Raw genomic sequence first — 13,703 nt, 5'->3', positions numbered from 1 at the left:
AGAGAAAAGATAGGTGCAAAATAAACCTAAATTTTACAATAACTCAGTGATGGGATTATAGGAAATTTTTATTTCTTCATTTTTCCTTCTTTTATAAAAGTTAGAAATAAAAAAAACTTTGTAATTTTTATTATCAGAACCAGACATTGCAGGCATACGTCGTTTTATTGTGCTTTGCTTTATTATGCTTCGCAGATACTGCATTTTAAGACCTTGTACCAGCAAAAAGATTACGACTCGCTGAAAGCTCAGATGATGGTTAGTATTTTTAGCAATAAAAATATTTTTAAGTTGAGGTATGTACATTGGTTTTTTTTCTTAGACATAATGCTGTTGCACACTTACTAGACTACAATATAGTGTAAACATAACTTTTATATGCACTGGGAAACAAAAAACTTGTGTGACTCACTTTATTGTGATAGTTGCTTTACTGTGGTGGTCTGGGACTGAGCCTGGAATGTCATATTCTTTTAAAATACAGGCATAGCCTGTATTTTAAAACAATATGAGAAATGGAAAAGCATCATTTATTTCCAGAGGCATTCTTGTTTATTTTCTGCAATTTTATATGAACTGGAGTATAAGATTTTATATTAAAGTTCAGCTTGTTTGCACCATACTTATCAGACTTCCATTGGCTAGTTAGGGGCATAAGTGACCTCTACAAAGTGATGGACTATAGCTTTGCGATGTGCACCTAGGACAGTGATGGCGAACCTATGACACGCGTGTCAGAAGTGACACGCGAACTCATTTTTTTGGTTGATTTTTCTTTGTTAAATGGCATTTAAATATATAAAATAAATATCAAAAATATACATCTTTGTTTTACTATAGTTGCAAATATCAAAAAATTTCTATATGTGACACGGCACCAGAGTTAAGTTAGGGTTTTTCAAAATGCTGACACGCCGAGCTCAAAAGGTTCGCCATCACTGACCTAGGAGATACTTGCAGGGATCTGTGGTTTTACCTGACAACCCTGAAATTAGGCCCAGTAGGCAGGGACTCTTAATGTACTTCTAAGATATGCACCAGAGAGCCTGAGCTGCATCAGAGCATAGAGAATATCCAAAGGACCGTTGAGAGTGGGAAGCTCATGTAACCTCATCAGTATCCTCCTCTGCCCATGGTCATTTGCCTCTGGCAGCTGAGTGCAATACAAGATTTTGCTGTAAGGTAGCGTGGAGGGCTTAATGAGTATTAGTAAATTGAACTATATAAATCTAAATGCTAAATATAATTTGGGGAAAATGCTCTTTCCCTAGCCATATTATCTCAAGAGAAAAAAAAATATGTTGGCAGGTTATACTGCCCAGCAGAGGTCAGCCTGGGCATATCAAGACCAAATTAGTTCAGTAGCACTTTCATGACAAGTCTATTGAACGCTTATTTGGTAAAAATGATCTCAAAATTAGTCTCCTTATAGGAATTTTTCTTTAGAAGGATAAGATATTGAGTAAGCCCCTCTAAAATGAATCTGTTGGTTGATAGTCAAAACTCACTTTGATAAAACATTTTACACCCCCTATTATAATAATAAATACTCTTATGTGATTCTAGTATGTTGATACTCAAGTGCCTCATAAAAACTGAATTTTGAAAGATTATGGCTATTTTCTTGATTTAGGAAAACTAAGAAATCTCGGGTGGGAAGGGTTAGTTTCTCTACTAATATTCTTTATAAAATCTTTCATATTTCATGGGGTTGTTTGGGGACTCAAAAAGCTATCCAGAAGCTCCTAGTCTAATGCCTGGCCCATGGAAGGCACTCAGTAAATGCCACTGTGTTTTAGGAAGATGTGACCTTAGAGAAGAAGAGAGTACTGGCTGGAATTACATCCTGTTTAGCAATGTGGTTTCACTTTTCAAGTGGGTCTTACTTCTCCAAGAAGATTAGTCATTTCCTGGAAAACAGGCTCTGTTTTCACTTCCTAATAGAGCCACCTGGTCTGCAGGGGTTCACTAAATAATAGTTGAATGAGAATTCATGATGGTTGGAAGTAGGGGATATTTTCTATGGTTATTTCACACATGTACCTTTGAAGTAGCTCAGCTTATGTGAAGTAAGGATATTTTCCTTACGAAAAAATGTTTCAAATCTGTTACAAAGAAACAATAGGAATATTGAACACTGAAAGAAAGTGAAAATAATATTAAAACCAAAAATATTTCTGTTTCTTTACTATTTTCCAGACACTTAGGTAGGCAGTGGAGTAGTACTAGTAAATAAATGCAAATTTGGAATGACTAGGATAGAATTTGATTACTGTATTAAGAAAGTTGGATACCAGTTAAAGTCCAAATGAGAATTATGACTGAGGAACCCTGATAAAAATGCTGACTGTGGAGAGTGAAATGTAGACAGATGGTCTGAATCATCTAGTGCTTTCTGGTTGCATTTACTACTACTAATCTGAAAAATGGACTAATGTGGATAATGGAAATTGAAGATCCTATGAATTCCTTCTGTAGATAAGGTACAGATAAAAGTACACCTTGCAAAAAAAAAAAAAAGGAGACATATATAATACTTTTTGTAATACTTTAAGCACTAAAACAAAATTAAAAAAAAAAAAGTACACCTTGGATTCAGTCTGACAGGCAGGACTGCCCACACCTCTGGTTTTCACTAGACTGTCTTGGACATCCCCTCCCCTCCCCTCCCCTCCCCTCCAAGGCCTTTTCTTCCAGGAAAGGGGCTAGCTGGTCAGTGGATGCAGACTGTCTGGTTACCCCTCCTCTAATTAGGGAGCAGAGAAAGACACATCTAGAAACCCTGGCTCTCCAGTTCCAAAGATTGACAGGAGCACATGAAATTTTGACTCAGACCTGCAAAGGGATGGCATCATCCATGCTTTCTTCCCTTCTGTCCAGCTCTGCGAGAACTTTGTCTACTGCCATGTTCTTTCCAAGGCTCATTCCCTGGTCCCAGCATGCACCTGGGAATTGCCTCATCACTCCACTGGTCAAGGTGGGCTCAGGAAATCAGTCCTGGTTTCACCGTAGCCTGAACTTTGCTCGCACTGTTTTCACTGCAATGCTCTGCGCACTCCCATTTTTTACGATGTGGAATCAGCCGTATCTTTCAAGGTTCAGCTCAACGGTCACCTCTTCTACTAAGCTGTCCTCCCTCCCATGTGTGCCTCTATCACTACTCCAAATGTTTGTGGTGAATTGAATTCTCATCTCCCTCCCCAACTCGACTCAGTGCCTGTTACCCAGATGTCACCAACCCTTCATCTCCAAGGGCCTGTGTCCTCTTGCTCCTGTTTGGCAAGCTCCTCTGAGTTTGCCCCCGAAGAATCCACTTCCGCATAGCATATGACAGCATAAACATCACAGATGTTTTCTTGCAGGGCAGGTGACTCGGTATGGGGTTATACAGCCAGACATTCTGAGAAATGCCTTGTTGGATGATTTTGTTGTGTGAACATCATAGAGTGCACTTAAACCAAGATGGTATAGTCCAGTGGTCAGCAAACTGCGGCTCACGAGCCACACGCGGCTCTTTGGCCCCTTGAGTGTGGCTCCTCCACAAAATACCGACTGGTATAGTCAACTAATAAGGTTTCATTTACACCAGCATCAGCACCAACATGTGAGTGATTGTAGTGTAAACCCTGTGGGCTTTTTTTTGTAATGCAAGTGCCCGACTTAAGCTTTGATTGCTGAGGCATCCATTTCAAAGAGACATCTGCTTCAAAGAAGGTATATAAACACATTGACCACCACACACTGGGGCCAGGCCACCTCCCCATACTGAGGCTTCTTTGTTTTAGAGATCTTGGTTGATTTTGTTCTTTGTTTTAAATACACCAATAAAAGTGATCCTGTGAAACCCTAGGCTCCCACTCTCCCCCAATAAAAACAGCACCTCAGGCCCCTGCATGTACTCTCTCCCTACCCTGTGACTTGCCTTGTAGCGCCAGGCAATATGGGTAATAAACTCTTTTCTTCAAAGTTTCCAGATGGTTATTGCTGAAGGGTGTCTTGCAATCGTAATAAGAACCATATAGGGTCAGTTCAGTTGTAACTTTGGTCTATGGGAAGCTCATTGGGGTCCGGGTGAGTGTCCCTCTGGGCCTCCAGGCATTTCTAGCAGATAGCATTATTATCCATAAGACTTAAACCAGCGCAAAACAGTAACAGTGCACTATGAACTTACCATGGCTGTAACATCACTAGGCAATAGAAATTTTCAGTTGCATTATAATCTTATTAGAGGCTTGGTGCACAGATTCATGCACTGGTAGGGTCCCTCAGCCTGGCCTGTGCCCTCTTACAATCTGGGACCCCTTGGGGGATGTGGTAGTGCATGAGGTGGCAGGTGGCCGGGGAGGAGCCCGAGCCTGGGCCAGGCATCACACTGTTTCCTCTCATCCCACCCCAGCCCTGCTGCGCCTGTCACTGCCGCTGCTTGGTAGCACTGCCGCTGCTTGGTAGCACTGCCGCAGAGGTGGGAGAGGCTCGCGCCGCTGCACTTGCCAGCTGTGAGCCCAGCGTCTGGCATCCATCAGTCAGCTGAGCAGCGCTCCAGCTGTGAGAGCACACTGACCACCAGGGGGCAGCTCCTGCATTGAATGTCTGACCCCTGCTGGTCACTGCGCATCATAGCAACTGGTCGTTTGGTCGTTTGGTTTCTTAGGCTTTGATATATATAGACTAGAGGCCCGGTGCACAAAAATTTGTGCACTCAGGGGGGTCCCCCAGCCCGGCCTGTGCCCTCTCACAGTCTGGGACCCCTTGGGGGATGATCACCTGCTGGCTTAGGCCCACTCCCTGGGGGGATTGGGCCTAAGCTGGCCGTCAGACATCCCTCTGGCAGCCCTGAAGCCCTCGAGGGATGTCCACTTGCCAGCGGGGAGCAGGCCTAAGCTGCAGTCGGACATCCTTAGCGCTGCTGAGGAGGCGGGAGAGGCTCCCACCACCACTGCTGTACTGGCAGCCGTCAGCCTGGTTTGTGGCTGAGCAGAGCTCCCCCGTGGGAGTGCACTGACCACTGCATTGAACATCTGCCCCCTGGTGGTCAGTGTGTGTCATAGTGACCAGTCATTCCCAGTTGTTCTGCTGTTAGAGTCAATTTGCATATTACCCTTTTATTATATAAGAGTGCCTGGCCAGCCTGGGTGAGTGGCTGATGGCTGTTTGCAGGCTGGCCACAGCCCCTTTAGTGTGGGGGGTCCCCACTGGGGTGCCTGGCCATCCTGGGTGAGAGGCTGAGGGCCGTTTGCAGGCTGGTTACAGCCTCTTCAGGGTGGGGGTTCCTACTGGGGGCCTGGCCAGTCTGGGTGAGGGGCTGAGGGCTGTTTTCAGGCTGGCTAAACCCCCCAGCGGGGACCCTCACCCCATGAGGGTATGGCCAGCCTGGGTGAGGGTCTGATGGCTGTTTGCAGGCTGGCCACAACCCCCAGCCACCCAAGCTCCCAGTGGAGGCTGGCTGGAAGCAGGTATCTGGGATTTATTTGTCTTCTATAATTGAAACTTTGTTGCCTTTAGCAGAGGCCACAGCTGGCTCAGGGCTGGCGGGAAGCTTGGCTTCCTCCATCGCCCAGGCAACAAGCTTCCTGCTTGCTCCAGCTTTGTGGCTGCCGGCCGCCATCTTGGTTGGGTTAATTTGCATATAGTCTCTCGATTGGCTGGTTAGCATGGCTTAGGGCGTAGCGAAGGTATGGTCAATTAGCATCTTTGTCTTTTATTAGTATAGATGAGACTACTGAAAGGTCCTTATGTGATGCATACTAGCTCAAAAGCTGCAGCAAACAACTTCAAACAAGGATGTAGAGTGGATGGATGAGCCAACAAGCATCAGAAACCTGTCCTAGATGCCTGGGTATTAGGTAAACCCAGAAGTTCTTAGAGAAGTGTGTAGTGTGTGTATGGGGAGGAAGGCTGGGGGAGGGGGGAGAGAGAAACATGACATGAGTGAATTTTGTTTCCACTCTGGCAAGCTGTAGGCCAAAATAAAAATTAAGTTGAATTACTAAAAATATTTCTTTCACACTTGATTGCTGTAGACTGAAATTTATACCCACTACATTCATAAAACTATTTTCTAACTCAGTGCCATACCTGCCTCCCCACCCTCTCTCAGCCACTCCATGTATCTCCTCTCCCCACCACCCTATCTACATTATTCTTTTCCAGAATTTTAATAGTTATCTTCACTTGATTGTTTTTCCAGGTTACATTTAGTAGCACATAAATCGTTATCTTTATTGGACTGTGTTTTAAAACATTGTGTACTAATAGAAAACTTGAGGTTCAGTAAGGCCAACAGATCTGGAGACAATTACCCTTGAAAAAAAGTTTCTTACTCACAGTTCCCAAGAGAAGAATGCCACACCATGGAGCAGCTGTGGGTTTGAAATGAATAAAACTAAAAAAAAAAAAAAGACCGTACCCTTTTATGTAATGATGTTTACTTTGAATTTATATTAGTTCACACAAACACATGCTTTTGTTCCGGCCCTCCGGTCCAGTTTAAGAACCCATTGTGGCCCTCGAGTCAAAAAGTTTGCCCACCCCTGCCATGGAGGGTCACAGGAGAAAACACCCAGGTTGGTCTCAGGCAGAGAGGAAGTGGGCTGAGGCCTTACTGTGGTTTCCTTGGGAAGAAAGAAGAGAGAAAGGGTAAACAGTTTAGGATTAGCTAGATTAGATAATTCCCCTTGGTCAGAGGGGCTGCCCCTGGTTATGTGGATGTGGCCCTGGGGTGATTAGGGCAGGGTGATAATGGGAAGAGGGAGGTTGGAATTATGGACTGGTTAGTTTGCATACAAAAGGAGAGTTTTTTGTGTTCTCTAAGAATTATCTAACTTGGGAGGGACAGGTCCTCTAGAGCAGTGGTTCTCAACCTTGGCTGCACATTAGAATCACTTGGGAATCTTTTTAAAATCCTGATTTCCGGGCCTCGTCCTCCGGAAATTCTGTTTCTTTGTTATGGGGTGGGGCCACAACATTAGTAACAAAGAAACAGAATTTCCGGAGGATGAGGCCCGGAAACCAGGATTTTAAAAAGATTCCCAGGTGATTCTAATGTGCAGCCAAGGTTGAAACCACTGCTCTAGAGTCAGCATTAGAATTATAGAGCATTCGAATTATAGAAAACAAAAACATATGGTAAATATACAATGGCTTTAAGTGAACATTAAACAATTATAAATATTAAATGAGTATTTAGAGAATTGGATCTTAAAATGTTGTTCCTATTCAAGAATAAGATATGTAAATTTTTAGAAGTGTTTTCTTCTGTACCTTAGTGGAGTTTTCATCATATTGGCCCAACAAAATTTTGTTAACTATGTTTTTAGACATCAGTCTATTTTGTGGCTATTATATATGTTATCTTCTACTATATTTATATGTAGGTAATGTTGCTTATTTTGTATCTTAATTCCATACCTTAATGAGTTCTTTAAAACAATTCTTCCATTCTCTTACCTAGAGACATTGGCTTGTACTTCCAGAACAATGCAAAATGATACTTGTGGTTGCAGGCACACACCATTTACAATCAATATGTCGTTTACCTGCTTTCTTCTTTCAGGAGGAGCAAAAGATGACAAGTAAATTTCCCTACAAGGAGTTACTGAGGCTATAAGGTTTAAATGTCTTCCTCAAGGATATAACAAGATGGAAAGAGTCCCTACCATTTCCAAGTGAGCACTTGTGCCAATAAAAGGTGACTTCTTGGCCAATGAATTAGGGGTAGTTGGAATGCTAATTATTTGTTGCCTCAACTGTCTTCCTTCCTGGCACTGAGACCAATGATGAAGGCAAACATATTGAGAAATCTGTTCCTCTGTGGACTCTGAGAATAAAGATTCACTTGATGTGAACTCCATGAAGGAAGTTATCTGATGAGATAGACTCCCCATGATCAAACCAGGGCCCAAATTTTATAAATAATAAGAACCTAGTAGCCATTTGCTCACAGGGGCTCCTCATGTACTGTGCATACTGGGAAAAACCTCAATGTGAACTCTTGGCTTCCCACACATGCCCCGCTTGTTTAAGCCATCTTAGTCAACCACTGAAGGGAAGCCTGGTTTTGTCTTTTGACCAATGGATTGAGACCTGCCCTATCCAGTCAGGACTGCACAATTATATCTTCATTTGCATCTATGCCAACTAATCAGAACCACTCTGTAATCACCAATCAGAACTGCATGATTCAGAGCAATCAGAATTGTTAGAATTTGGTAACGTTATTTGCATAAAATTGAGCCAATCAGGAACCTGGGCGGGAACTTTATAAATGACAGCCTCCCCTTTTTCTCAGTGGAGTGCACTTTTGCTTTCCATAGGAAGCTGCCTAAGGAACTGCTTCACCTGAATGAAGTCTCTTCTTTTCCGCACCTCTTTGGAAATTTTGGTTTACACTCTGTCGTCTTCACCTTCAAAATCTCAGTCCAAGCTCCCTTAGGTGAGTCTGCAGAAGGTGACCTCCTTTCCTCCCTCTTTGATCCCACAGTGATGGGTGGATAGTTAGGATCACTAGTGGGGAGTGGCATTGGTTTAGTCCAAGTCCTCTGTCCAGCCCTGGCTTCAGAATATGCAATACCAACAACCCTGAGAAGTAGTCTTCAGAGGGAAGGTAGTGACATACCCTGTACCCTTAATCACACACTGTAATTCTCCACATATACACATACTGGAAAATGCATTAACCCAGTGTGTTCATTGGCTAGGGCTGCCATAACAAAACACTACTGATTGGTTGGCTTACACAACAAATTTATTTTCTCACAGTTCTGGAGGCTAGGAGACAAAGACCAAGATGTCTATAGATTTGGTTTCCTCTGAGGCCTCTCTCCTTGGCTTGCAGATGGTCATCTTTTTGTTGTGTCCTCATATGGTCCTTCTGTGTACACACATTCCTGTCGTCTGTCTTTTTACAAATGACAACAGGAAGGCCCAGTACTGACAAATGACTTGTGAAATATCCATTAATTGGCTGCAGCCAATTTTCTCTGATGTTTCTGATGTGCCCTAATGGGAGGGAGCTGTGGCATGGATAATACCAAACAGTAAATAATCTAAAAATAGTTTCTGTTTGGTTTGGGAAAGCAGCACGTGACTTCCCGGCCGCCAACTGGCCTGGCTAATTCAGTTTGGCTCAAATGAATGTGCCTTTTCCTGAGTTTACACTGATAGCCCAGGCCTGTGCCGAGGTGTGGAAGAATGGTGGCCAAGCTAAATGCCGGCTGTGGCCAGGTCCCCAGTGAGCAACAGGCAGCCTGTCAAAGGCACACCGTGATTGTATGGACAGCAGGACAGAGCTAGCTTTTTCCTGACCCTTTATGAGGGTTGAGGGCCAGACCAGACAGCATGCCTGATGTAGGAGGTGTCTGGCATTTGGTAAAGAGATCCTGGAGGAGACAGGTGGATGCCAAGACACTCACCTAGCCACCAGCTCACACGGGATTCTGCAACCTCACATTTGCAGGCCAGATTTCATGCAAGGTGCCTGACATGTATCATTTCCTTTAAAACTAAGGCTCTGCAGCTGCAGACTTATGGTTTGCCTTGGCAAGAGGCAACTCTGCTCTGAGACTTTGCAAAGGGAATCTTGACCCAGGCTGAATTACTCTTAAGGTTTTGGATACATCGCAGTGTAGTTCATCTGTTTTGCGTGTACCATACAAATCAATTCATTAATTCATTCAACACTTACTGAAGGCCTACTATGTTTCAGATTTGACATTTGAGGGAATAAAGAGATGAAGCAGTCATGGGTCTTGTACTCAAAGACTTAATAATCTACTCAGAAAAATAAGACATATATCTAAATAACTATATTGCAAGGTTGAAATCACAGACTAGAGCCCTAGTTATATTAGTACATATACATATGCATAAATGTAATTCATTATTATTTTTGAATAGTTTAGATTTCTCCTACTAGGTGGCCAGCCATTAGATAAAGCATTTTAGAAGGGGTATATCACATCCTGTTGAAGAGGGGACTCCTCTCCCCACACTTCTACCCTGGGCCACCCTCTTCTAAGTCCATGTCCCCATGCCTTCAAGGAATTATTGGTCTGATTGGTCAGAGTCCAGGACATTCACAGGATCGTTTTGCTTCACAGGGAAGGGTCACTCTAAAGATCAGTTCTGTGGCCAGGGCCACCTGTCTTCCTCCTGTGTACATGGTCAGGAGGCTTTCTAGGGGTCACTCCCCCAGGTGGCCTTTGCCCCGCCCTCCTCAAGACAGATGAGATACATATACGTATAATAGTTGATCTTAACTCAGCTCCTTCTATTCCCCTCTGAGGACTCTCTGGCCAAGCAGCCCTGCCACTGGCCCCCAAAGAACCACGATCATTCTTACTCTGCCTTGGTCTGGGACTAGTTCCCTCACCTGCCTCTCTATTCCCTATGTGTCTGGACCTAGGGCTGGGTAGTGTGCTATAAAAGACACAGGCTTCCAGGTATGTGGTCAGCTTTGTGCATTAGCTCTGTGGCCTTGGGAAGATTACCTGAACTGCCTTTGTCAGCCTGTTTCTTCATCTGGAACATGGGTATAGTAACACCTACCTCACAGAGGTGCTGTGAGGCTTTTGAGAAATAACAAGTATAAGCATAATAGGTGGTTGGTGTCAGTATTTTCATCCCTTAATGTCAGATTTGCCTTAGCCTCTTCCGTGATTCCCTTCTGAGAACTACAGTCAAAACTCATCCCTTACCTTCTTCATCTCTTACCTCTTACCTCCCTTCAGGGCGGCTCTCCTGATTAATCAGATCTCTCCATTGTTCTGCTTTATGTTGACTGCCACTGGACTGGTGTGAATGCTTCTCATCTGTTTTGAGACCCCCCACTAGAATGTAAATTCCTGAAGGCAAGGAAATTTGTACATTCACTTCACACTGAATCCCCAATTCTAGATTTTGCTTGGAGCCCAGAAGAAACTCAGTATTTGCTGAATGAGCGAATTAATAATGAATGAGTGAGTCCTCTGACCTCTCTCTTACTTTCCTGAATCCTTCTTTTTCTGTTTCCATTTTCTCCAGGTTAGTCTTGTTCACCTACTGAGGACATGTGTGTGTTTTTAAAATATCGCAGTTACATTCAGTAACTGTATATAAGGAAACAGGTAATCACACAACCCATGATAATGGAATGGAAAATTTTTATCTCTCTAGTTCTTTAAAAAAAAAATCACCTGTTCCCTTTATCCAGATTGTGTGGGTATATATGTTAGCCTTGCAGATAGCCCTCTCCCTGTGGCCGAGTATTTTGAACGTACCTTAAGACTTTAAGGAGTTGATTAAATACAGGACGTACTGGGGCTCTGGGTTTGCATAGTTTTCTCCACCACAGCTGCAGGATGGGAGAACCTGGTTACAGGAATTACAGGGTCTCATGTAAACACGGACCCCCAAAGCAGCATGGGGCTGCAGTGCCTGTGTATGTTTTCCCTCATCTCTTAGGTTATTGTTTCCTAAAACTCTGTGATCCTAAAATGCTCCTCAGTTCCCAATTATTGGTCATATTGGCCAAGATCTCCCCACAGTAGGATAGATGCATGCATAAATATGCACGGCACGGGCAGTGACCTTTTCCACCCTTTAGTTCAGAATCTTGGTCACCATTGCTCTATCAGTGTTGGGAATGAGCCTGTTCTAGGGCCTTGCCAAACCACACTGCCACAGTCCCTTGATCTCCACCTTTAGCTCTACAGAGACTAGATCCAAGCTTTGAAAACGATGCTTTGTCTTTACCTTGGGCCAAATCGAATAGTGAAGTGGTTCTTCCTCCTCACCCCATCCAATCTCTTGGAACACAAGAGGGCCCATTCTCTCCAGGTGGAACGGTGGTGAGGGTGATGGGACGGGGTATTTGGTTGAGGTAGGGGGAAGCTAATGGGGATGGGAATGGTAACCTTCTGCCAATAAATACATAAAAATAAAATTTTGCAGTGAACACATGGTAAGTAAACAATAAACAGTAAGCTAGGAACATGCATTTGGACTGGTTAGAAGAGAATGAAGTGATTGTCAATTAAATTTTCTAGGGTTCACCCTAGGGGAAATATGGATCAAACCTGCCACCCCTCCTACAAGAGTGGGGCTAAGGTTTGTTATGCCCCTTGGTGGCTTAACAATTATTTTGAGTTCATTTATTTCTATGATTCTTGAAATAATATCAGGAAACTAACTTGCTTTGCTCAGGATGTTTTCCCATCGATCCTCAGGTTTCATAAGCCATTTTGGGATCTCCTCTGAGGTCTCCAGCCCTCCCTGACTTCCTGTCATAAAAGCTATGACTTTCCTGTCTCCCTCCCAAGAATGTGGTTTTGCATTTTGGAGCTAAAGTGTTCTTGAACTCACAGCATTTCTGAGCCTGGGTTCAAGTAAAGATTGATTGATGTCTCCTTGGGGAGCCAATCTAGCCCTGAGGCCTGGGAGCTTACATCTGGCTCAATGTGTCATTAGGCAGCACAGAGGTTCAGGTTCAGTCTTGCCAGCAATTCCTCCACCTGCTAGACAAATTACATGAATCTCTGCCTCTATCCCCAGAACCTCTAGTCCAGCCGTGGGCAAACTACGGCCCGCGGGCCGGATCCGGCCCGTTTGAAATGAATAAAACTGAAAAAAAAAAGACCATACCCTTTTATGTAATGATGTTTACTTTGAATTTATATTAGTTCACACAAACACTCCATCCATGCTTTTGTTCCGGCCCTCTGGTCCAGTTTAAGAACCCATTGTGGCTCTCGAGTCAAAAAGTTTGCCCACCCCTGCTCTAGTCCCACAGCTTCCCTTGTGAACACAATTTTTTTAAAAAGGATTTTATGAAAAATAAAGCCCTACATAATATTTATTTATTTAGTATACCACTAACAGATTTATTGTATAAGACATGGATAAGAAAAAGAGTAATAAATAGTAGGAATTTAAAATGGTTTTAGGGGTTAAATATTTTTAGGGATAAAAGCAAAGTAAATGGGTTTCTTTTTTTCTTTTATTATTATTTAATTAATTTATTTTAATAGTTTTTTATTGTTGAAGCTATTACATATGTTCTCCATTACTCCCACTGATGCCTTCCAGCCCACCCAGGTAGGTTTCTTTACTGCAGGATTTCCCAGAGGCTTTGGTATGCTGATATATATTGTAAATTTCCAATTAATTTACATAAAATAGGCGGCAGTTCCCAATTTAGGTGAATTCCTCTGCTTTTTTAAAAAAGGGAGTATCTCTTAGAATGGGTGGACCTCTCAAAGTTTGGGAAACATTGTATTGGGTAAGTTATTGTCACTATTGTGATTTCATCCAGGTGGCTCAAGGCCAGCCCAGTGCCAGTCTCTTCCCTGAGAGAGTGAGGACAACTAAGCTTCGTGCCCTGGAGATGGAAGTGCAGGCTTAATGCTTGGGTGAGTCTCATTAGACTTACTAGTTCTCCTGGTTCTCTGGTGATCTCTCCTTTACATTTGAGGCTCCATCCTTCTAGCTCTGATTGAAGCTTGAGTTGCAAGGCACAGGGAGCTATGGAGGGGCTTTCCCAGAGCTTCTCAGCTGCCCAGTCTTGTCTCCCTCCTGCTGATGCAGCTGCCAGCGGGAGGTAGCCAGGACTTCAGAGTAACTAAATCATGGTTAATTCTGGACCAGAAAGACCAGGCGCAGAGCTCTGTTCTCTGCCAAGACCAACTCAAATGGTCTGTCTTCTCCTCTCAGCATGTCGGCTTGTTGGA

The 13,703-nt window shown here is 43.5% G+C and overlaps 1 protein-coding gene across 3 annotated transcripts in view; it reads left to right on the top strand.

Moving 5' to 3' along the window:
- The window catches only part of HACL1 (2-hydroxyacyl-CoA lyase 1), a 48,814-nt gene extending 35,429 nt beyond the window's left edge, over window positions 1-13,385 (top strand). For 2 of the 3 annotated variants that reach the window (XM_036332663.1, XM_036332666.1), the window contains 2 exons: window positions 196-258; window positions 13,289-13,385. In XM_036332663.1, coding sequence (XP_036188556.1) covers window positions 196-258; window positions 13,289-13,378 — 153 coding nt within the window. In that variant the 3' untranslated portion in view covers window positions 13,379-13,385. Of the gene's footprint in view, window positions 1-195; window positions 259-7,552; window positions 7,622-13,288 lie in introns of those variants that run through there. The other variant, XM_036332664.1, reaches the window with a different exon arrangement.
- The last annotated feature ends 318 nt before the right edge of the window (window positions 13,386-13,703 follow it).

The sequence above is a fragment of the Myotis myotis genome, unplaced genomic scaffold (assembly GCF_014108235.1).
Source record: "Myotis myotis isolate mMyoMyo1 unplaced genomic scaffold, mMyoMyo1.p scaffold_m19_p_13, whole genome shotgun sequence".
NCBI classification, from domain to species: Eukaryota; Metazoa; Chordata; class Mammalia; order Chiroptera; family Vespertilionidae; genus Myotis; species Myotis myotis.
Note: the sequence above shows the minus strand (reverse complement) of the source record. Positions and strands in the feature narration are given on the sequence as shown.